Source organism: Carya illinoinensis, chromosome 13, assembly GCF_018687715.1.
Source record: "Carya illinoinensis cultivar Pawnee chromosome 13, C.illinoinensisPawnee_v1, whole genome shotgun sequence".
Classification (NCBI taxonomy): domain Eukaryota; kingdom Viridiplantae; phylum Streptophyta; class Magnoliopsida; order Fagales; family Juglandaceae; genus Carya; species Carya illinoinensis.
This window is the reverse complement of record NC_056764.1, coordinates 21280950-21307131: the sequence shown is the minus strand read 5'-3', so window position 1 is coordinate 21307131 and position 26182 is coordinate 21280950. Positions and strand designations below refer to the sequence as shown.

The window sequence follows — 26182 nt, the reverse complement described above, 5'->3', positions numbered from 1 at the left end:
ATTTGATTTAAAAAATAAATTTTAAAGTTTAAATTTTACAAATAAAAGTTTACCATTTAAGTGATGTGGCTAATAAATGTGGATAATATGCTTTAGACATTGACTTAAAAATAAAATAACTCTTTTTTTTTTTTTTTTTTAATTATTGTGAGACACACTTTAATAGTGTGTTAGATCAATATATAAATAAGCCTGTAAATATGTTTTTCTTTTTTGTGATATTAAAATACGGTAAGAAACAGCACTAGATGGAGAATGATCATATTCACATTAAGAGCATTGTTAATAGATTATACATATGTAAATGATAATTTTGATGAATGTAAGATAGATTTAGATTTTGGCTATTCTATTTATATAAGTCTTTATATTAGAAAAATTATTTTTTTATTATATAATAATAAAATAATATAAAATAAATTTGACTTTAACTATTCACATCAAATCTTCACATTGGATTATCAATTTATTTATTATATAGTAATGCGTAATTAATAATTTAAAAAATTAAATATTTTTTTAATTATTAATTTATTTTATTTTATCATATTTTACTATTTAATTTAAAGAAACTGTTGGAAGTTTTTGAATGTAGATGGAGAGAAGAGAGAGTGTTATAAAAAAATAAAAAATAAGTATTTGGTTGTAGGTAAAAGTTATAAAATTTGCTATTGGCTAATCCATTACAAGTAAATTTTCTATGTAATAGTTATAAAGTACAATTTATTTTGAATATAGATAAATCCGTTGAGAGTGCTTTAAGAGCATTGGCATTTATCTACATGCAAATGCAAATACATATTTGTATAACTCGACCATTAAATTGACTACATTAGATTATGCATATGAAAATATTTTCATATCTATGAACACTATCAATACATCTTTAGAGATGCACTATTTACTCATCAAATGCTATTTTATTAATTTTTGAAAAAGTCTAAGTGCAGTCGTGTGATGTAAACGGCTTGCAAACGGCTTGCCGACGTGGATTATTTTATGTAAAATGCAAAACGCACCGTTTCACTTAGACAGCAACCTCTCCCTCGAAACCCTCCCTCCGAACCCCTCTCTCCTCATTTCGACATTTCCCCCCTTTCTCCCCTTTCTCTCTGGTTCTCCCCCTTTCTTTCTCTCTGCTCTGCTGCGATTTCCCCCAAATCTCCCCCTCCTTCGTCTCTGCTCTGCTGCGATTTCCCCCAAATTTTCCCCTCCTTCATCTCTGCTCTGGTTCTATCTCGGTATCGTTGCTTTGCTGCAAAATCTCTCTCTCTGGCTGTATACGTGTCAGTGCAGGAACTCGAAATCCCCTTGTCCATTAGCTGCAACCGGGATTTCGAAATCCCTTCCTTTCGAAATCCCTTCCCTTCGAAATCCCTTCGAAATCCCTTCCCTTCGATCGAAATCCCTTCCGAAACCCTAACCCCCTAGATCTAACCCGAACCCAAACCCTAACCCATCATCCCACACCCTAACCCTAACCCGAACCCTAACCCTAACCCGAACCCCCGAAACTGGTAATCAGTCGCACCTCTCCAGGTTTTTCATTTACATTATTATTTTATTTTTGCATTATGGTATTGCTAAATTTTTGGGTTTTTTTATTTTTGTAATTTTGGTATTTGTTGTATAGTTGCGATTTTTTGTATTTCAGTATTCTGTGTATTTGCGAGATTACCATTTCATATTATCATATTGTAATGAATATTTGGAAGTTGGACTTTGCATCAGTATTATAAGTTCCATGTAAAGGTGAAGAATGTACGTATTATAGCCATAATTCCTTCCATATAACTAGTAGGTCACGGCTAGTTATGATCCTCACTTATAGCTAATAATAAATAATTATTAACCTAATTAGATAAGACTTGTATATGAAACTTGTGTCCGATGTTATGTCTCTTGAGGAAGATTTTTATGATCTCTTAAAATTAACATAATAATGAAACCTTGGACCATAATGTTCTTTTAGACAGCAAGCTTGACTTAAAGCTAGCTAGCTGTTAATTTGTTCCAATATATGTATCTTTGAGACATCCATCCAAGTTTGGTGTACATGGTGTAAGCTAGCTAGCAGATTCATAATACAGTCTCGAACAATTTTAGTTTAATTTTACTATTACTATGAGAAAAATGCTTGTATTTGATCAGTTATTTGCAAATGAAAATGATCATTTCTACTAAAATAATTCGATTCTGATCATCAATAGTTGGTTTTGTTGTGGTATGCATGAGTATGATTTATACATGAAGCAAAGCCGATGGACCATTAATATATGATATTGATGATCAATAGATGATCAATAAGGGTTATAATATTAGCAATTCAATTAGAAAAAGTTCAAACATGATGATAAAAAGTCAATACGGAAATGCCATTAATACACATGATCGGTTCAATCAAATTGTCACATAATAGGACCTACACATCATCCATCATGTGGTGGCATATATGCTTAAATTAATATATAGCTCATGCATGTGGGGTTTTTTTCTCTAATTAATTTTCTGAGGGTCTCTCTCTCTCTCTCTCTCTCTCTCTCTCTCTCTCTCTCTCTCTCTCTCTCGATATATATATATATATATATGGAAGCTGTTACGGTCACCGCTCCCCACTCCTACTAGGAGTTAGTGTTAGCAGTGTAGTATTTTTTGTGTATTTTTTTTACATGTATTTTTTTTACATGTATTTTTTTACAAAATATTTTGTAATTCAAGCATATATATACTGTGTGATATATACTGATGTGGGGGCTCTGTTTACTAATTATATCATGATAGCAAATGAGTTCTGCTTCTCATTCCGGGTCAAGTTTGGAGAGACCACTGTGCTATTGTGGCTCCCAAGCGAAGCTTCGGATTTCTAGAAAAGCAAATACTTTTGACAGAAGGTTTTTCAATTGTCCAAACTATAAGATGAATAAACAATGTGGATTTTTTGAGTGGATTGATCTTCAAAGTGAGCAAAACAGTTGCTGTAAGCTGACCTTGGAGTTAGCTGAACGGAGGCACGAGAGGGTACTTCATCAGCGGCTCCTCATCGAAGAATCCAAATTAAAAGCATTGGAGAAGAAGTATCTACGAGTCTTCAAAGTATTAAAAATGACATGGTTTTTTTTAGTAATAGTTTCTGGAATACTTTTGATGTATGGAACCAATTATAATGTATCTCACCCATGTCTACAACTCATGTAAGACGCTGTATTTTTTAGCAAAATCATGGTTCAGTTGAATGTAGTAAATGTGTCCAATTGTAAATTAGTTGAATGTTGTATTGACTATGAATATTGGAGGTTTTTGGCAATTTATCGATATAATTTTGAGTGTATTACAATTGGACTTTGCTGTGCACAGTCCGTTTTGATTAGAAAATGTTGGTGCTGTTGTAGAAATTTTAGCTTTAACCTTTTTCTGCTGTACTGCATTTGGTTTTTGCAATTTTCCTTTCTTTTGTATTTCAATCTGCTATGTATGAATATCACTAATCCAATAAATGTGTAAAAAGCCGAAGTGCAGCTGTTAGTTAAGTGGTACCCAATTGACATCAGGAACCCGAGTCGTGTAATAAACTGAGGTAGGTTACTTGATATTAGGTCAAGACTAAATGACTGAGACTAACAATTTAGATGATAAATTACTTGTGGTACTAATCATCGTATAATTTCCCACATTTCAAACCTCCATCACATATTACGAGAACCCATCTTAGATGTTTTACCCCCAACATCCACATGATATAATTTCCACCTCCCATAATAATCACAAACTGGACATAACCTCCTACTCCAGTAGAAAACAAAACCTGTTCTTAGATGAACCCAAATAATACAATTTCGGTTTCCATAACCTGTTTATGGAATATAAATAAATTCATAAATATTATGATAATTTCTATAAATAAATAAAAAATTGGTACTTATACTCCCTCCAAAAATTTTTTAAGAACCTGCCTAATTTCCTTGCCTAATTATAACAATATTCCATAATCTGTTACAATTTCCACAAATTTCCATAAAGCCTATAGCCTCCTCCTTCTATCCACAATTATAATTGCATCAACTTTCCATTAATAATCAACCCAGTATTTTCTTTACAACAAAAAATAACCTCCCATTCCACATGGTATAATTACACCAATCAAATAAAATAACCTCTTCCTATCCACATGGTATAATTACACCAATCAAAAAATAACCTGTTCCTATCCACATGGTATAATTACACCAATCAAAAAATAACATTTTCCTATCCACATTGTAAAAAAAAAAAATTATGATAATTTCTCAACCATTTGCCACTAGTTTTGCCATGCTTGTGCTCCATCTCCACCCATTGTGCTCTCGCTCCGCGACATCCAATCAAAATATATCTGAGTTGATAGATATCCAACCATTAGCCTAATGTGAAGTTGACTAATTGAAATGTGCAAAGTTCTTAAATCTTACACTTTCTTGAGTACCAAACATGGGATGATATTGCGTGACGCTAATGCTGTCCATAACCTGGTAATAGAAAAGCAAAAATTTATTTACAATTTTAATATTGACCAACCATTAAATTAATGTACATACAACATTTTCTTTTTGATACCTGCCCTTCTCCAGAATTGCATGATTATGTGAGTTATTCACTGTTGTCAACCGCATCTTTTCCTCGACTCTTAAGGCATTAATCCTTACCTTACAGTCCGTCTTTCCCGTCGGACGTGGGTTGGCGATATTGGAACTCTTAATCCGAGCCTTCCCTCCCTGTGCACAACCAAGGGTGACATATCTGACACTTTGATCCTCTGACTTCTCACTCCTTTGTGTCATCACCCCAAATCCGCAATTTTTAGCATACTGCTTATAATAGACCATCAAATCTTCAAACGAATTGAACTCCATCCCTTGCTTTGGCTCCTCAATGATATCATTACAATCCGAAGATGGCAACATAGTTGGTGTAGATGGACAGCCATCGTCAGTTTCCAGTTCATCTAGTCTATCAAACAGTTCTCCTTCATCAACTCTTGTGGAAGTGCATTGCTCTTCAATGTCTAAACAATCCATTAAGGGAGGTGCGTGTTCTTCTTCGTTTCCCATGGCCTGTACAAGTTGATCACTATTATGTCGACATATTGAAAAGGCAATTGGTAATCGCATAAGAAATTAAAAAGCAAAAAAAATAAACGAGTTTATAGGAATGGCATGATAAATAGTTTCAAAATAACCTGCTTGGGTCCCATTAAAAAACTCATTAAATAAATATAGCAATTCAGCCCGAGGTAATTGCATCATTATCTCATGACTATTGAGTAATAATAGTTTAAATTTCAAAACATTTACAAAATTTCTCTTTTCTAGCTACCTACACTTTTTGGCTCAACCATTAAATATTTTATTTGAGTTAGATACGTGCAACTCGTAGTAGCACGATAGAAATAATTCTCTATATTAATAAATGATAGTTTGATTTTTGAAGACTGTGAAAGCACGTGAAACTTCTCTCAATAATTTCACATACTTGCATTTGCTTTGATATTTTGTGAAATTACCATATAAAGAGCTTATCATGAAGATTTCTACATTCTTCTAACATCTCAATATATACATTTTTTTATATAATTTATATTTTATCAAAGAAGCTAATCAATTTTAAAAGAATTGAAGCCCTTTTACATTATAAAGGAGGTATGCATTTCCACCTGTTTAACTTGTTGAAACAGTTGCTTTGTCACATTTTTTTTCTCAATCGCATACTCGATACTCAAGCGGATGCTTTCCATACAAAATCCACATTACTTGATATTTCAAATTGGTGCTTTCCAACCAAAATTTTCAGATTTTCACATTATACATTGCAGCTACAATTGTTTCTTCTAATTTGGTTTACAACAAGGACCATAATGTTCTTTAACCAAAGAGTTGCATAACAACTTCATTAAACCAAATAATAAAATACAAAACAGTATCTACTTAAAAATATCCAAATCATTTGATAATAAATTAAAAAATAAAAAATTCATTAACCAACCACCTAACCTGTTTGTAGGCAGCATATATCTAGATGAACTTGCATTTGTATTTGCGAGCTTATCAATCACATAATTATATTTGTACTCATCAAGCAACGTAAAAAAAAAAAAATTAATCAAACCAATATTATCGGATGCTTGTAAAATTATATAAACAAAATTATGTATGTAATTAAGAGAGTAATAAGCATCTTTTTCATTTAAGATTTTCCAACCTAGTGAGCTTATGTAAATTATTACAATTCCTCCCTTCCATAATCAATGTAAATTATGTAAACAGTCATATTATATTCTATCAACATGCATGGGAAAACCAAGCTACACGAAATTCATGCTAATGCTACACGGGTATTTCATCCAATCAAATGCAAAATATGACAAATTCATGCTAATGCTACAGGAAACCAAGCCAGAACTGTAAACAACCAAACACATATTGATCCTCATGTGAAAACCATTGTTTACACTAATCCACTGCAGCCCGGTTTATGCAAATCTTTTCATATATCAAACAACTTATAATCCACTTCAAGACCAATGTTTATTTAAGCACAAAAACACAACCAACAGACCCAGAACCTGCCCATTGTCACCACCTAGGGTTTTTTTTAGAGAATTTCCTAAACCTTCTAGAAGCCTCCAAGTCTTTTGTAATCTTGTGGAATTGTGTAGAGTCATCTAGAAGGGGCGTTATAGACAATTTAGAGTAGTGTTCTAGAAAGGGCGTTATAGACAATTCTAGAGTAGGAATCTAGAAAGTTCTTTACCCTTGGATTGATGACAAGTGTCACAATCCTAACCATTCTTTGTACCAAGAGTTCCCTATAAATAGAGGGGCTCTCATTTGTGTAAATAACCAAGCAATAAGAGAAACAAGTTCTCTAGAGCATCTCTCTCTATCTTCTCTCTCTATCTTTGTTCTCTATTGTCTTGAGTCCTTTAGAAGACTTACTTAGGAGCTTTGGGGAGAGAAGCCTCCTAAGGCCGCACGGGTCGAGTGAAGAAATTCTAAGTCCGTGACAGTTGGTATCAGAGCTATCCAGGTTGGGATGGCAGATCCAAGTGAGATCACCATGGAGGTCCAGGAGACAAGAAAGAGCAAGAGGTCGAAGGACTCAAGCTCATCTATGGAGTCTCGTCTCGATGGGATCGAGAGGGCCATGGCTAAGATATTGGCCAAGATCGAGGAATGGGATCAGTCTCACAGGGATGTGAGCACCCTCGACAACACGGTGACCAGGATGGAGGTGGCGGTAGCGGATGTCAGGGACCGGCTTGACATCGTGGAGCAAGGCTTGGAGGAGCTAGGATTGGAGGGACAATCCGAATCGCTCAAGGAGTCCATTCTGAGCACCATCCACCCTACCATCGAAGCCCAACGTGTTGAGAACGTTGCTTTCCAAGACCGGGTCTTGGGGGAGCTAACGAAACTCCATGGGCAAATGGAGGAATACCGCGTCGGTCTAGAGGAGACCAAGGCGGATTGGGCCATATGCAAGCGGGCAGTGGCTAATGGGGGCGCCGTCGGGGCTGGAATGATGGCGACACCAAGGGTGGATACCCACAAACCAAAAGAGTTCGATGGCAAGCGGGATGCCAAAGAACTTGACAACTACATGTGGCACATGGAGCGCTACTTTGAAGCTTTGAACATGCAAGACGAGCGTGTCAAGGTACGTACTGCTTCCCTCTATCTTACTAATCTTGCTAGTACTTGGTGGCGTCGTAAGCATAGTGAGATAGAGAAGGGTACTTGCTCCATTGATTCTTGGGAAGAGTTCAAGCGTGAACTCAAGAGGCAATTCTATCCCGAGAATGTGGCTATTCATGCGCGGAAGAGAATGAAGGAGTTGAAGCACACTTCTTCTATACGCAACTATGTTGAGGAATTTTCTGCCCTCATGCTTCAAATTACAAACATGAGTGAAGAAGATCTCCTCTTCAACTTCACTGATGGTCTCAAGTCTTGGGTGGCTCAAGAACTCAAGCGTCGTGGAGTCAACGACATCTCCACCGCCCTGACCGTGGCGGAAACCTTAGAAGAATTTGAGTATCATAAGAGTGACAACTCTTCAAAACTCAAGTCTTCAAAGGATAATCACACTAAGGGTGGGGGAGCGAAGGGGTTCAAGCCGCCACAATACGAAGACCGTGGAGACAAGCCTTCAACATCAAAGGAGGGCAAGAAGGACTACTCTAAAGACAAGAAGCCAAAGGATGCTTGTTTCCTTTGTAACGGCCCACACTGGGCTAGAGATTGTCCCAAGAGGAAGGCCCTCAACGCTATGTTGGAGGAGAAGGAAGTTCAAGAGAAGTCGCACCTGGGGTGCCTACAACTTCTCAACTCTCTGAAGGCAAGCACAAAGCCAACCACTAAGGATGGATCCTTGATGTTTGTAGAGGTCCTAGTCAATGGGAAGAAGAGTCACGCCATGGTCGACTTAGGAGCTTCTCATAACTTCATTAAGAAGGAAGAGGCCACACGACTAGAAATTCCTCTTAAGAAGGGTCAAGGATGGCTGAAGACTGTGAATTCTGAAGCCAAACCCCTTGATGGTGTAGCTCACGGGGTGGAGCTACAACTTGGCACGTGGAAAGGTACGGTGGATTTCTCGGTCGCTCCTATGGATGACTTCAACATCTTGTTGGGGATGGAATTCTTGAGACAGTTCAATGTAGTGTCTCTTCCCCACTATAACTCGGTGTGCATCTTGGAAGGGGGTCCATGCATGATACCCACCGTGTCCAAGCCAAACACCACCCAACTTCTATCCGCCATGCAATTCAAGAAAGGATGGAAGAAGGGCGAGGTGTCATACTTGGCTTCTATGGAGGAGGATGAAGTGAAGATTTCCTCCCCTCCACCCAAGGAGATCCAAAAAGTCCTCAAAGACTATGAGGATGTTATGCCGCCAGAGTTGCCCAAGCAACTACCACCTAGGAGAGAGGTGGATCATCAGATCGAGATGGAACCCGGCGCCAAACCACCGGTCAGAGCACCTTATCGCATGTCACCTCCAGAGCTTGAAGAACTAAGGAGGCAACTTAAGGAGCTACTTGATGCCGGATTCATCCAACCCTCCAAGGCACCATATGGGGCACCTGTGTTGTTCCAAAAGAAACATGATGGGTCGTTGCGGCTGTGCATCGACTACCGAGCTCTAAACAAGGTAACCATAAAAAACAAGTACCCTATTCCTTTGATTGCTGATTTATTTGATCAACTAGGCAATGCAAAGTACTTCTCCAAGCTTGATCTAAGATCGGGATATTATCAAGTAAGGATTGCGGAAGGAGACGAAGCCAAAACAACTTGTGTAACTCGCTATGGGGCATACGAGTTCCTAGTGATGCCCTTTGGCCTCACAAATGCTCCAGCTACCTTCTGCACGCTCATGAACAAAATCTTCCATCCCTATCTTAATCAGTTTGTGGTAGTCTATCTAGATGACATCGTCATCTATAGTTCTACCCTTGAAGAACATGTGGAACATCTAAGGGTTGTTTTCCGTGTCTTAAGGGAAAACCAACTCTATGTCAAGAAGGAGAAGTGCTCATTCGCTCTAAACGAAGTCCATTTCCTTGGCCACAAAATCCAAGGTGGAAAACTCAGCATGGAAGAAGGGAAAATTGAGGCAATCAAGAAGTGGGAGCCTCCCACTAAGGTTACCGAGCTCCGATCCTTTATTGGGCTTGTCAACTATTACAGGAGATTTATAAAGGGATACTCCACAAGAGCATCCCCCCTCACTGACTTGCTCAAGAAGAACAGGGCCTGGGAGTGGTCATCAAGGTGTCAGGAAGCCTTTGACGATCTGAAGACAGCCATCACGGAGGAACCGGTCATGGCCCTACCAGATTGTACCAAGCCTTTTGAGGTGCAATCAGATGCATCAGATTTTGCCATAGGGGGAGTTCTTATGCAAAAGGGACATCCTATTGCATATGAGAGTCGCAAACTCAATGAGACTGAGAGGCGATACACTGTGCAAGAGAAGGAGATGACAGCTATCATTCACTGCCTCAGAGTTTGGCGACACTATCTGCTTGGCTCTCATTTTGTAGTTAAGACAGATAACATTGCCACTAGTTACTTCCAGAGTCAGAAGAAACTAAGTCCAAAACAAGCTAGGTGGCAAGACTTCTTGGCAGAATTTGACTTTGTCTTGGAGTACAAACCAGGCAAGGCCAACCTCGTTGCTGATGCACTAAGTAGGAATGGTGAACTTGCTGCTATCGCTCAAGCTCAAGGGGAGCTACTCGATGTGATCCGCGAAGGCATGGAGCATGATCCCTTAGCCAAGAACTTGGTGAACATGGCTAAGGAAGGAAAAACCAAGAGATTCTGGGTAGAAGACGGTCTTCTCTACACCATCAGGCGGCGAATCTATGTTCCAAAGTGGGGAAACCTACGGAGGAACCTTATCAAGGAGTGCCATGATTCCTTGTGGGCTGGACACCCGGGCCAACGACGTACTCGAGCTTTGCTGGAAGCTTCATACTATTGGCCTCAACTGAGAGACGAGGTGAAACTCTTCGTGAAGACTTGTCTTGTGTGTCAACAAGATAAGGTGGAGAATCAGAATCCTGCAGGATTGCTAGAACCACTACCCATTCCTTCACATCCATGGGAGAGTGTGAGCATGGATTTCATAGTGGCTCTACCTAAATCCGAGGGGTGCGGTACCCTCATTGTGGTGGTAGATCGATTCTCCAAGTATGCTACCTTCATAGCGGCCCCTAAAGATTGCTCAGCTGAAGAAACTGCAAAATTATTCTTCAAGCATGTGGTGAAGTATTGGGGCTTACCACGGAGCATCATCAGTGATCAAGACCCTCGCTTCACAGGAAAGTTCTGGTCAGGACTATTCAAGCTTATGGGGTCTGCCCTACATTTCTCTACCAGCTTTCACCCACAGACAGACGGGCAAACTGAGAGGGTAAATGCCTTATTAGAGTTATACTTGAGGCACTTTGTAAGTGCCAACCAATCCGATTGGGCCAAGTTATTCGATGTCGCTCAATTCTCCTACAATTTACAAAGGAGCGAGTCCACAAACAAAAGCCCATTTGAGATTGTAATGGGACAGCAGCCACTTACTCCCCAGTCATTGGAGACAAGCTATGCGGGAAATTGTCCGACAGCCTTCAAGGTTGCTAAGTCTTGGAACGAGCAATTGGATGTGACCCGTTCCTACTTAGACAAAGCAACCAAGAAGATGAAGAAGTGGGTTGATCAGAAGAGGAGACACGCGGAATATCGTATAGGCGACTTGGTGTTAGTAAAAATCTTGTCAAGCCAACACAAGTTCACATGAAAGCTACACAAGGGGCTTGTATGACGCTATGAGGGACCATTCCCAATCATCAAGAAAATAGGGAAGGTCTCCTACAAGCTAGACTTACCCTCCAAGTTCAAACTTCATCCAGTCTTCCATGTCAGCTGCTTGAAGCCTTACCATGGTGATGAAGAAGAGCCAACACGAGGAGAGTCCAAGCGTGCGCCATTGGGCATAACTACCACTTTTGATAAAGAAGTAGAAGAAGTCTTGGCGGACCGTGTCATCAGGCGAAAGAGTCATATGCCACGCCAAGAATACTTGATCAAGTGGAAGGGATTGCCCGAAAGTGAGACAACTTGGGAACCAAAGGAGTCGTTGTGGCAATTTGAAGATCACATCCGAAGGTTCCATGAAGACACCGCGTCGAGGACGTCACGAAGCTTGGTGGGGGAGAATGTCACCACCTAGGGTTTTTTTTAGAGAATTTCCTAAACCTTCTAGAAGCCTCCAAGTCTTTTGTAATCTTGTGGAATTGTGTAGAGTCATCTAGAAGGGGCGTTATAGACAATTTAGAGTAGTGTTCTAGAAAGGGCGTTATAAACAATTCTAGAGTAGGAATCTAGAAAGTTTTTTACCCTTGGATTGATGACAAGTGTCACAATCCTAACCATTCTTTGTACCAAGAGTTCCCTATAAATAGAGGGGCTCTCATTTGTGTAAATAACCAAGCAATAAGAGAAACAAGTTCTCTAGAGCATCTCTCTCTATCTTCTCTCTCTATCTTTGTTCTCTATTGTCTTGAGTCCTTTAGAAGACTTACTTATGAGTTTTGGGGAGAGAAAGCATCCTAAGGCCGCACGGGTCGAGTGAAGAAATTCTAAGTCCGTGACACCATGGTGGTGCCGACGGGGTAAAGTCAGAAGATGACCCACGAAACCAGAACCGACCCACGACACTCACCCACGTCGTTGACCTAAACTGCCCCAACTGCTGGCCCACCGAGTTGACCTGAGGTTATGGCCCACGAAGCTGACCCAAACCCAGCCCACGAAGCTGACCCATAACCCAGCCCACGAAGCTGACCCAAACGACGCTCGGGCTTGACCCACACAATGCAGACCGGGCCGAAATCAACCCACCCAAATCAGATGCCCAACCCAACGACTCCGTGCTACACCAACGAACTGCAGAACGGCGTGGATCTGGTTCCTCTTGCTCGATCTTGTACAATGGTTCCTCCTGCTCGCACTCGCACATCAGAAGCGGGAACGAAATGGTTTCAATATCATTTCTTCCACTTTTTCATTCCTTTTTTTTTTAAATATTTAAATATTTTATTATTATTTTAATAACGGCCACGTCAGCCGACTGCGTGCCGCTTACATTTGCCGTTTGCATATAGAACTACTGTTAATTTTTTTCTCTCCTCCCACTCTCTTACAACCTTTTCCTCTTCTCCTTCCCTCAACAACACAACAGAACTTCACCGTTACATTCATTTTATTATTAAAATATATTATATTTTTTTATCATTTTATTATAGTTTTAATATAATATATAAAAAAATTATATTTTTTATTATTATATTTGTATTATTAATATCAAATGTATATAATGGGTGCTAATTGCAAAATATATATAAAAAATTAATTTAAAAAAAATTAATATAATATTTTATTATTATTTTGACTCAAAAATATATAATAAAATTTTTTCTTGAATGGTAAAGAAAATCTCTAAAACATGTGATTTTACATTGGCATATGGAGAAAATAATGCTAATGCTCTTAGGGAGTAGAATTTGAAGATCTTAGGGTAGGAGAGAACTCCTTCAAGGTCTTTTGGAACACTCCCATAATCTTTGCTCTCTCCAAATTTTGAAAGGGATGTGCTACGTATAGGCCCCATTGGGGGCCTGCGTGCGCACGAGGAGGGTTTTTACGTCATTTTACTAAAATTTTGTTTAAAAGTCAAAAATACCCTTCACTTCATCTTCCCTCCCAACAGACCAAAGTTCTCTCTCTTCCAGACCAGAACACGGGCCAGCGTAAAACTTCAACGCCTTTGGTCACTTTTCGAGCTCCGTCCGGCATAGTCGACATCATCTTCTCCTCCACTGGCCGCCGACCACATCAAACCTCTAACATTGAACGAACCTTTTTTTTTTTTTGTTAATTATTCTTTTAGATTTATATCGGAATTGTGAGGATTTATTGGGAAGATTTATTTATATCGGCGTGGGTAGATTTACACGAAGTCAATTTTGTTGCCTTTGGTTTTCTGCTGGTCTTTTTGGATTTCAAGTTTTCGTTAGTTTTGTAGATATTCTTTTTTGTTGCCTTCGATATTCTACTGGTTTTGTTCATAAATCATGGCAAAACTTGCCTTTTTTTTATTGCAAGTTGATATTCTGCTGGTAGGTTTCTATAGGTTTTCCATGGCCTTTTTTTTTTTTTTTTTTTTTTTGTATTGCGTTTGTTGATATTTTGTTGGCTTTGTCGATTTCTTTATAGTTCGTTTTTTTTTTTGCTTTCACACGGAAAGCTGAAACCTTTCATCCGAAAGAAGATTGCCTTGCTGATCGAAGGGGCCGGCCCTGTCGAGCTGAGGAAGGGGACAACGGTCCCGCGCCGATGAAGGATCGGAGACAGCGATCTCGATCTGAAGGCGACGGTTTTCCGATCTGAAGGCGACGACGATTTCGAATGATTTTGGGCCAGATTCTTTCATGTATTTTACTCCAATTAATAGAACGATAGCGTTTTGACTATTAATGAAACGATTCGTTTCTAGTCGTGCGTGGGGAGTCCCAAAGTGCGGACTGCATTTAGAATTTTTCATTTTGAAATGATAGGTGAGAAAGTCCGTTTCGGGTGTAATAGGCAATTGGTTTTATTGATTTATTTATTTCGTTTAGTGTATAGATTGTTTTTATTTTATTGGATTTTGATACTTGGAACGGTTGTTCTTGAATATTTATAAATCTCACATGTCCTTTTTATTACCATGATATTCTTCAGTCATATGTGAGGGTAATCAAAAAATTGAGTTACCATCATCTTCTTAAAAAAATAAAAAGAAAAAAAAAATGTAATAGGCAATGAGAAAGACAGGGTCTAGAATTTTGTGGCTTGTGCTCCAGGACCTCCAACATGCTATGGCTGAGCTCTTTCAGAAGGAAAATGATAGAATTACTACTCCACTATAATTCATCTATTACTCTTTTTGTATTTAATTTTTTATTTTACTTAATAATTAAGGAAGTGAGTAATAGTAAAGTTATATTTTTTTTTTAATTTTTTTTTAGTGATTAAGAATGTTAAAAAAATAGTTAAAAGAAAATGAAAAAAAAATAAAAATACTTGAAATATACTTGAGTAGTAAATAGGTAGGTATAGGGTTAGGTAGTAATAGGGTAGTAACCCTATACCTACCCCTTTCGGAATGCACAACAACAGATTATTGAGCGACGAGAAAGCCAGTAAAACTACCACTATTTTATGTAACGGTCTACCCTCACCAATGAATCACCAATGAATAGCTGACATTTCATAATTCTCTTTTAAGCTTTATCTGTTAGACAATCCATCTCATCTTATCTCATATAATTATTAAGATTTTTCAAACTCTTAAATAAAATATAATAAATAATTCAACTTTTTTTAATTTAAAAATAAAAATAATATTAAAAAAATTATATTCTAACAATATTTTATTCAACGTTCAACCTTTTCTGTAACCAAACGAGACTTTAGAAATACGCTAAACACAACCGTATAAACTCACAATACTTTGTGCTTGAATGTACAACGAGCAATTTAGAACACAAAGTAGTAAAAAATCCTCACCTTTCAAACATACCCACAAAAGCTTTGTTGATGCTTTCGGATTGTAATGCTTGCGCGGATATATTTTTCGAGTTTACATATCAAATTAATAACACATTATATTATCAAATTTGACATGTTACACTCATGATGATTATTACGGTTTAACTGTTACTATTATCCATATTGTCGTATTTATTATCGATCTTAGTGGTCAGGTCTTGATCAGAAGTGTATATTGACAAAATTTGGTAAGTTGGGAGTATAAATTGATCATTTTGACAATTTCGGGCGCAAAACGTGCAAATCGTAGTCTCTTTTAGACGAAGACAATAAGAACGAATGCCCTTAACTTGGAAGATTCACTTGATCCAACATGGAGATTACACTTATCCACAACATTTTAGGACGGCATGGTAGATGTGAGAAGTGAGAAATACCTGGCCGTCAGTATTGGAAAAATACCTTGTTGACAAGATAGGCCCCTCTTCAGTCTGAACAAATTTCCGGCGACAATAACATCAGCAAATTTTAATCGAAACCAAGTCGCCTTCTTGCTGAATTCGGAAGGACATATCTTTTTCTTATAAGTCCTCTCAGCTATCCATTGCAGAGTGCCGTCAATCCTTTTTCACGAGGTCAACTCTTTGCACCGAAGTGCTTCTTTCACTTCTACTTCCCACAAGATTCATTGCTTGGGATTTTATAGCTCTCCGCTTGCAACACTGACTTGGAACCATAATAAGGCTCAGTAGGAAGTTTTGGTCGAAGCTCCATCACCAAAAAGCAATATTGTTATAATCCATGAAAGTCCGCATCCTGCAAACACAAAAGAGTCATAAGTTTCCAATTCTAACTAGAGAACATCATCATCATGATACTCTTAAGCATGAATAATTAAAAAAGAGCTGTACTCATACTTGATGCCATTACTTTTCCAATATTCACCCCCATAAATATCCAACACCGTGTAAACAAATCCAGTTTTAAAGAACAATATTTTAGATTTAAAACAGATCAGGTACTTCTAGGACAAGATGTTTGGATACACCTTGATATAACAGTGTTTACCATATACTCAGTAAGTTTGTAACCCACGTATAATTAATACTTGTCTGATTAAATTCTTATATATTAACATAATGAAATACTCGGAAATTTATCAAAAATCGATGTGTGGAAGTGGTGTATATTGCATCCTGCCATATGGTGTTCCTACTTTAAAATAAGAAAGTGGAAAACAAAGAAAAAAAAAAAAAAAAAAATAGGTTCCATCATGCTGATCCTCAAACCAACTCACACAAGGCATAAAGGCAACTACTTACCATTTGCAACAGTAATGCTTTCTGCTAATTTTTTTTTAGCTAGAACTATGCCCTCCATTGGATGAAAATGAAATAGCAATGTTGTTTTACCATACATCTTAATCATTAATTATTTTGCTCGCACTTTCATCTTTCATCTTGTAGGGGAGAAACAAAAGAAAGTAACAGGAGAAGAGGGAGTATAAACTACTTTCAAATATTTGAATATTAATTGGCAGCAAATAATCCAAGGAATAATATCAATGGCTACGCTCACCTGAGTTGGTCATGCAAATCGGCCTATGGAAACTGCAACAACATCACAATGTCGATCAATGTAGCAGCCATGTTTTTGAACTTTCAGCAGATTTGTATACAAGTGAGATCACTCATCAATACTGCTTCCCTTTGACATGACCTGCAATGTTGTGCCCTTACTAATCCAGGCAGTTAATTCTGGCTTATGTTCAAATGGTTTAAGCGGATGTAGACTTCCATCCTCCCTTTGCACACCATACACAAAGGGGAGTTTAAGCGTAAGGAAACTCTCTGGTGGTAAGATCACCTGGCATCCAAGACTGAACTGTAGTTTTTTCTCATGGTCTGGAATTGATATAGGTAGGCACGATTCCTGCAATTAAGTGATTGCTATGACGTGGGGACAACTAATCTCACAATTTACAACAAAGATTAACCCACGGTTTTAATAACAAAAATATGAAGTGGGTATTAACATTCATAAACCCAAAAACTTTCAAACTGAAACACCAGAAAAGAGCATTTAAACAACAGTTCAGATAACCATGATGTATTTAGTCCACCTTGAAGGTAGTCTGTCCCCCCACCCAAAAATGCTATATTTTTAATAATGCTAGCAAATTTAATTTTTTAATTTATTTTTTATGACTCTAATCAGACCAGGAGAGATGATAACAAAACAATAGAAATGATAAGTGTAACTCCTAGTCCACACCAATGAAAAAAAGGTGTAACTCCTAATCCACAACCATCTCAGAGCATTGGCAATGGATTCTTTATCTTCATATGTAAAATTACATGTTTTGAAGATTGATTTTGAATATGAAGAAAAATTCTTACATTGGATTATGTATTTTTTGATCAAATAATAATAAAATAATAAAGAGAGAGAGGAGAAAAAAGAAAAGAGAGAAAAGAGAGAGTAGGGAGGAGAGAGAAAAAACAATAAAATAATGTTTGAAGAAGGAAAAGGACATCTTCAAAGATGAATAATCACTGTTCATAGTTATTTAAAATTATAAAGATAGATAAGCCAATGTAAGTGATTTTAAGGCAAGTTTATTCAAACTTGAGAATAAAAATAAAGATGAATAAACCATTGCTAGTGCTCTCAGTAAATGCTGCCATAAAATCCACCCTGTCAGATATAACTCTAATAGAAGAGTTGTGCTACTTGCAAACCTGGTGTGTCAACACACCACTTGTTGTGGGATCCATTTCGGTTATAAAAAAAAAAAAAAAAAAATTAAAACTCTATTTATTAGTTGATGTGGTATGTCTCTATATCCTCCACATCACTGGTGTGTCAAAATATGGGCCTGTAAATAGAGTTTTCGATAATAGAAACAAAATAGGAAAACATAGGACAACCAAGATTCAAATCTTTATGAGTGGGACTATAGACTTTGGAGCTAAAAAAGAACTACCTCAAGTACTTGATGTATTGTAAAGATACTCATGCAAGTTATAGTGAACGAGCCAGACATACCTCAAATTGTATAATAGGGCATGTTGCTAATATGATTGGAAATGGAGGAGTGACCTACAAGCAAATGCCATAAGTTAGACACTCGGTATTGAGCCACAAGCACACTAAGTTACCCAATAAGTTACCTCAAATGTCATAAAAAAGGAGACGGAGAGAGGGCGGGAGAGAGGGAGGGAGAGAGACTTCATATCACAAGTACAGAAAAAATGAAACGTAATGAAGCTTTCAAAAGTAATACATCCCTTGACATATTGTATATGAGAAATCTGTATAGTCCTTTATATTCAGTCTTTCAGATCTAACAGCACAGGTGGACCAAAGTACACTAACCAGATCATTTCTTGTAGGACACATGCATTCTTTATAAATTTCAACTCATTTTTGGAATTTGGAATCCATTGGTTTTCAATAAGGCCTTATTGGGTAAGTGGTTGTGGAGATACCAGAAAGAGAGGGGGGGCTTTATGGAGGGCTGTTATAGAATTAAAAGATGGTGCGTGTTGGGGAGGATGGTGCTCGAACGAGGTGAGAGGACCACATGGGTAGGGCTTTGGAAGCTTACCCAGAGATTTACGAAGCGCGTGGCGGCAGGAGGCCTCAATTGCAGGCCTTCTGGACTTATCTAATGACTTCTCTCAGTGGAATGTTACCTTTCTCAAGAGCTGCACAAGATTGGGAAGTTGACACATTTACGCATTTCTACAATCTTGTGTTCACTAGTAGAGTGAATGGGGGAGGTTGAAAAGATCCTTTGGTGTCCATCTAAGAAGAAGAGATTCAGTGTTCATTCATTCTACAAGTCCCTCATTATAAAAAATACAAGTCCATTCCTGGAAGAACATATAGAAGACTAAGGCTTCCCTAAAAGTTTCCTTCTTCGTATGGACAGCTTCCTTAGAGAAGATCCTCACCTTAGACAACCTAAGGAAACACTGAATCATTATGATAGGTTGGTGTTGTATGAGCAAAAAGGTGGGGAGTCTGTCGATCACTAATTATTGCATTGTGATGTGGGCATGAGCTTGTGATGTGGAAGATGGTCCCCGATTTGTCTATGGTGGTGCATACAGTTGGAGAGAAATGCAAGGAGTTTTGACAATCGCAAAAGGACAATGGACAAGCTTAGAGCTTTTTTCTTAATACTTAATTCCATTGGTCGCTTGCAGTAGATTTTAATAGCATGAACGTTCATGGCTTCCTTCTATCTTTAGACAATCATGCAAAAAGTTTTGCTCTTGTATATTTTTCATGTACTTGGGCTATGCCTATTTTTCTGATAAAATTTTACTTAAATGATAAAAAAGAGTTCACCTCATTTTTGGATTGATTGTATTCTGTACAGCTGAGAAGTCGCAAGGGAAAGCTCTTTTGGCATTCAAAGTGTGGGACATTTGAAGTGAAATCTGATTATAATATGTTATCTCCTCATGCGAGCAACTCATTCACATGGAAGAATGTTAGGCAGAACAAGACACCTACGAGAGTAGCTTTCTTTGTTTGGGCAATTGCTTAGGGGAAGGTTCATAATCTTATAGAGATAGATTGGTGTTGCACGATCAAGAGAAACGCGGAAACCATATAATACGTATTTTAGCATTGTGAGGTGGCTAGCGCTCCTTGGAATAATGCTCTCTTCAGTTTTATGGGCTTAGATTGGGTTGGGCCTCGCAATGTCGTGGAAATGAAGGCTTTTCAGAAATGAAGGTTTATTTGTCCACAGAGTGAAACATTGTGGAAGATGATCCTGGATTGCCTCTTGTGGTGTACTTGGAGAAAGGAAAAATTAGAGCTTTGAGGGTAAGGTAAAAGATGGCAAGGGATTTTAAGGTGGCTTTAAAGCCTTTATCATTGGATTAGTGCTCAGTTTGGCTGTTCTATTTCTAGGTTTTGGGACTTTTCTTCTTTTCATTATCTTATTAGGTGTTTCACATTTATAGGCCCTATGTACTCAGGCAACATTCTTAATCATTAACAATATTTAACTTACTTTCAAGTAAAGCTCATTCATAAAATATACAGCGGGCTGGCATCTGTTCTCAAAATGTTCGTCCCTGTGATATAGGATGAGAATTCGCAACACAGCTATTCACAAAGAAAGAAACTATCTCCCAAGACTCATGTGTAATAACAAAAATGAATTGTCAACCATGAAATATACTTCCTAATTTATTGAACAGTCTAAAGGACTATAATATGGAAGATTTCTGGTAATTTTGATCCATCTTATGTGAGGTATGAGGGTGAGATAGATGCGTGAAATTGAATAACTACATTTGAACAAGACATGGAGAACAAACAGAGGATCAATATCGTGTAAGTAACAGAAGGCTTTTAAAAACTGAAACAGAATGAAAAGAAACAAAAACACAAAATATGAAGACCAGTCTAATTTGCATATGTTGACCAAATACAGATTTTTGGAGTTGTTCCAAGTATATCTTTTGCTCTAAACAATATGAAACTAATCAAAACATTTTGGTCGACCAAATGATTTTGGTGACCCATGCAAATAAATTCAGCTGGTATGTTAAGGGAAAAATTACTGACAATTCTAGTAAATGTTCAGTGTCTCATTCAGTGTCTCATATTTTACTTTAAATTGGCATCTAATACTTTAAAACATGACACTTTATGAATAAAAATGGAAGATTATTCTTCATGAGAGGGAATTTTCTGACTACAAAGCCCAGATTTTTTGTACAAGAATATAGGCAATGCAGAAAGATTCAAATAGTAAGCATGTTGTACCAGAAAGATTCTTTGGAGCTGTGATATTGTGCCAGCAAACTTAATCTTTGTTAGATCCTTTTTCTTGGAGAGCCTGCAGTGTGGGCAATTCATGAATATTGGCAAATTTCTATTCAACATGGAGACAGCACATGCACCATCATCAAGATTAATAGACTGAAAGCCTGCTTGCGATACTCTGAGGGATGTCTGATTCTGTTCCTTCCTTGGTCCAGAGAACTGTATCATCCCCCCAAAATATAGATTACCATTATCTACTAGCTCTCTCAATTTATCCATATTTTTCTCCTTACTCAAAGCATTAGTAGTCATCACTTTTGAGTTTCGATGAACTTTACCATGACCACCATTTTTCCCCGATTTTGAAGGATACCCTACATCATGCTCTGAAATTTCAATCGAAGAAGCAATGTGAGATTCTTCAAGGAATGAATATGAGGGTCCTAGTTCATTGAGATGCTCTGGATTCAATAGGAAACGATGTCCATGGGGGCATTCATGCTCAAATCCAACATACATTATTTCATGCTTCAAATAGGAGTTCAGTCTGTTTTTTTCCACACCATTTACATTTACTGGAATTACATTACTGCCTATCTGTAAGACAGGATCACTGTCGGTGCAGCCATTAGTATCTACACCATTTAAGGTTTCCTGAACAGATAAAATATCTTCAGACTTTTGAGACCCTTGATGATTATCAATTGCGTGAACCCGTACAATACTCCGATCTCTTGTCCTACTTTGCTTATTCTTCTCTGAAACAGAAGAAGTTTGCTTCCACTTCTGAAGAGGAGGGAAACCTGAATCTGCAGCTGCTGATCCAGCAACGACCGCAGAAAATGGCTTTCTCAGTGTAAAATTGGGAAGACCTTTACCAAAACTGATTTTAGTGTCATCAGACATGACGTTTTCTGAAGGCTTCCCTTGATGTTCACCCCCAGTCTGCATGTCGCCCAAGTAGACCTGTGAAATACTAGTTTTTGTCATATCCCTATCTGTACTAAACTCAACCTTGGGGCTTGTACTTGACCTCGTCAGAGAACTGTGTTGCACAGCACTTTCTGAACCATATAGACCTTTGCGCATCTCCAGAGATATAGTCCATTTCATAAGGAACTTCATAGTGGCAGAAAACCCACTCTGACACAAGCCTTTCGAAGGCTCATAGTACCTTGCACCCCCAATACGCAACAAATTCCATGACAGCTGAATTGGTCCTGCATTGCTTACTTCTGGAAGTTGAAGTGCAGGAAGGAGCTTATCACAGTCTGAAAAGCAATTAGAATTAATATTTGCTGATTCAAAATCAAATGGGTCAGATTGTAGTCGCCGTGAACGACCACATGCACAAGCATGAAGGAATACATATCCACTAGAATGTGGCTTGGCCTCAGCTCCTAAAAGTGACTGATCAGTTTGGACATCATGCCTCTGATGCATGCATGGTTTGCCAGTCAAACTGACAGCATCACAGAGCTGCCTCCCAGATTTCCAGATGGATGTGCATTCATTTTCCAATCTTTTTGCAAAAAGTTGCACTGCTGGTCCCTTGACCATCGAATGGAAGGCATGCAAAGCTTTCTCCAAATGAGCTTCATGCTGTGAAGTTGGATAACAAGCAGGCAAATTATTTATGTAAACATCTTTGGCATCTGGAAGGGCTCTTTCACACCACAAAGTGGAAAATTTTGTGTTCAGTCCTCGACCACATTCTAACCAGGATACTGCAACATCTAGAGGATCCATATTTCGGGAAGCAGATCCTTCAACCAGTGGTGGAGCAGTGTTTCGTAATCGAGGTTTTCTTTTGCTAATTTCAACTTCATCTATGCACCCACCTTTTGCACAGAGCAGTCCTCGCAAAATTAGTTGACTGGAGGATAACCAAGTTTCCACATTTGGAAGTTCAGGAGTAGTAAATGTCTTTCCAGATGCAGCTGAGGCAGCTGCTGCAGCAGCAGCAATGGCAACCATACCAACTCCAGCAGCTGACCCACTGTTGGCATTAGTGAACAGGCCGCCTCTCCCTCTTAAAATATCAGTCTGCCTGTAAATGAAGTCCTTTATGAATAGTATATCCTCTTTGCTTGAACTCTGACCATGGGTTTCAAGCAGAAGAGAATCTGATGTTGCCTTTCCATTTAAGACATCTTCAACAAGGCCAGCGGCACACTCAAGAGACTCGCATCTCTGAATTGTAGATTGATCTAACAGTACAACTGCTCTCGATGCATCGAGTGAAAACAGAGGTGCAGAACTTGAAGCAACCCCACTTCTTGAACCAGCATGACTTGTTTCAGGACCTGAAAGTATTCGGCATTTCTTAATTAAAAACCGAATCTGTCCTTCAAGAGACGACTGTAGTTTCTTCATAAAACCACCTTCAGATTTGCTCACAGGGCGTGCAAGCACCATAACAGAACCAGAACTTTTGACTGGCATGCTTGGTCTAGTTGAACTGCTCAGACTAGAAGATTGATTAAGTGACGAGGTATCTGTTGACTCCTCCACATTAGAACTTGGATTTGCAACATCTGAGAAATCATCGACAAAAACAAACAGCATGACTGGAGTACACTGCCCTGGAAACAAAGAGGTATAAGACCCTAAACCTGACATGAGAGAAATAGCAGAACTATTGCGACTCAAGGTACTGCCACTTCTGCCAGGAGAAGGATTGCTGGAGGACACAGAAGATGTCGTAGGTCGTGAGGATGAAGAAGAGTTAGGCCTAGATGGCAATGGCAGTGTGGTTCGGGATCTTACAAATGGAGCCAAAGCATGCTTGGCGGCCTGTAAAACTCGAAATTTTTTCAAAATTTGAGTATCAAAGCGCGATCCCTCCTGAATATATATTACCACATGGCAAACCTGCATGCATTTGTTATTTGAGCTGATCATCACATATAACAATTACTAGAGTGTGTTTTCATCAAAAGTACAAATACAACACATTGACCCCTAAATCAAGAACCCAAAACTTGATCTTGGAAGGTTCAAACAACCACAACGTTTTCATTCAGTCCCCCTTACAGGCAGGGTGCTTTTCCTTTACTGAGGATGATACTCTTAAATTTCATGTGACGCAGAAAATAAGAACAAATTTGAAGGAAAAGGTGAAATAACAAATATTCCAGATAATTTCTCCCCGTTTGACTCTAGATGACCACAATATCAAAGAATCATCATTTCCACAAATTCATTGCTGCCAGTGAGATATTGCTCGGATGGCACTTCCTCGACCCACAAGTAGAAAGTGGAGGGCGAGGACGTGGGTTCAAAAGCCACTTGGGGCTTCTGCAACTTACTAATCAAAGGTACTAAAAGAAAAAATTATGCTGGCAAAACCTGTAAGCAACCTGCATTTTCTGAGCCTATGGAACTACAAGCTCCTCAAGTTCATATGAAACAAACTTCTACCATTTCAACCAATAGGTGTCATACAACTTATGAAGGAAATAAAAATCAATAAATAGAAAGGTCATCAGAACTTGTCATAGCACTGAGCACTGTATATATTCACTGTAATTTCTAACTATGTCCCACAATTGGCTCCCATGGTTTCAAAGTACATCCCAAGAAATAAACTAATTGAGTTGAGTTTACAGTATTTTGGCAATAGCACTATGAGTATGAGTTGGTCTATATCTCCTTGACTTCTATTACCATCGCTTAACTTTTCCTCGTCGATAAATTCGAAGTAACAATCCCAAATCAACATATATATATATATATCAAAAAAAAAAATCCCATATCAACGGTATTAACCAAATGGAAAAGGAAACGACTCACAGTGAACATAAAGAGCACCTCCTGGAGATCCCAAAAGTCGTGCTCCTCCTCCACCGCCGAACCGAAACCCGACCCGGCACCCGAGTGGCCGTCCATAGCAGGGCAGCGGGTCGAAGCAAACTGTAAAAACAAAATGCCCTTCTCCGGGTCGTGGTAGTAGCTGATTCTCCTCCACTTGAACCAGTCCATCACCTCCTCTTTATCCGCCGGGCACAAGTTCTTGTCCAGGTTACCTGAGCCGAAAACGTTAGATTCGAGGACCCGGTTGATAAGCCGGGCCGAGTAGTCGGGTCTTCTGGAAATCACGCCCACGACGACGACGCCGTCTGGAGAGCGAGGTTGTGATGAGGATGAAGGTGGGGTATCTAGAGGAGGGAGAGGGGTTTGGAAGGATGAAGAGGTTGCGGAAGAAGAAGGTGGTGGGCGAATCAGGACTCGCATGGAAGAGGGGCTGGGGTTGGAAGGGTCCATAGAGAGAGAGGAAGACAGATAGAGAGAGAGAGAGAGAGAGAGAAGATTTGAGGTCTGGTCTCTGTGATTGGATTGGTTGGGGAGGGGGGTGGGAGGGCGACCGACCGGCAAAGGACTCTGCTCTGACTGTTGTCACGATTCGACAAGGAACCCTTGTCGCGTTTACAAGTGCCGAAGATCTAGTTAACTCTTTTATCAATCGACTGTAGTGGCGGTGTTAAAGGTTATAAAGACGACTTTGATTAAAGAAGGATTACCTAGAATTTAAATGTTACAATGTTGCAAAAGATCCAAAAAATTGAGATCGGTAAATTTAGATAACTCTATAAAAGAAGGAGAAAAATTAATTTTGTACTTGATTATTTGATTAATTATCAATAGTTCCAATCAACTATGTAAGGGGATTTTTCCCCTCAGGCTAAGGGCCTAGAATGCATGTCCAAATATAGGGAGACTAGGCTGACCAACTAGCCCATTAAGGGCCTTCGGCCATACGTCTAAGGTTAGCCTATGGCTGTAATTGAGAGGGAAGTCCCAAAATGCAAGACAAGAAGGGACAAGTCACCCTGGCCCCTTCCCCTATGACATCTAGCCTTAGAGAACCTATGCAGGCAGGCAAGCAGGAAACACGATGAGCCTTTGATCTTCTTACAACAAGTGGGAGAAGTCTGACGGAGAGCATATGTAATAGGGCAAAAAGGATAGGAAGCCACCAGAATCGACTTAGAGGTCATGTAGTACCTCACTAGCCCTTTGCTACTCAGTCAGCCTAGGTGTGGAGAAGTTTTGGTCTTATACTTATCAGTCTCCCTGTAGGCAGTCTCCTCAGCCTTGGTATGAGACGAAAGTTGAATCTAGAGACCCGTGTACTACACCAGCTGAGCCTATCGGGGAGCAGAGGCCAGATACCTACGCATAGAGCAGCTAGCCTTCACCTTGGTGGTAACCACTTGGAAGCTCCGTTCATACTTTCAAGCTCCCCAAATAAAGGT

The 26182-nt window shown here is 38.8% G+C and overlaps 1 protein-coding gene across 1 annotated transcript; it reads right to left on the bottom strand.

Moving 5' to 3' along the window:
- Positions 1-15442: 15442 nt before the first annotated feature.
- Positions 15443-25279, bottom strand: LOC122291843. The gene is made up of 5 exons (XM_043099854.1): positions 24720-25279; positions 20925-23798; positions 18177-18230; positions 16707-17060; positions 15443-15944 (listed from the first exon to the last, which is right to left on the bottom strand). Exons 1-4 carry the CDS (start codon positions 25188-25190, stop codon positions 16815-16817), a joined length of 3645 nt encoding a protein of 1214 aa, XP_042955788.1. The 5' UTR covers positions 25191-25279; the 3' UTR covers positions 15443-15944; positions 16707-16814.
- Between the last annotated feature and the right edge of the window lie 903 nt (positions 25280-26182).

Excerpts from the sequence above, each read along its gene's own strand:
- LOC122291843 (XM_043099854.1), bottom strand. The coding sequence starts at position 25,190 with ATGGACCCTTCCAACCCCAGCCCCTCTTCCATGCGAGTCCTGATTCGC. Across the intron at positions 23,799-24,719 it reads AGGTGCTCTTTATGTTCACT|GTTTGCCATGTGGTAATATA; the intron begins GTGAGTCGTTTC and ends AAATGCATGCAG. Across the intron at positions 17,061-18,176 it reads GCCCTATTATACAATTTGAG|GAATCGTGCCTACCTATATC; the intron begins GTATGTCTGGCT and ends ACTTAATTGCAG.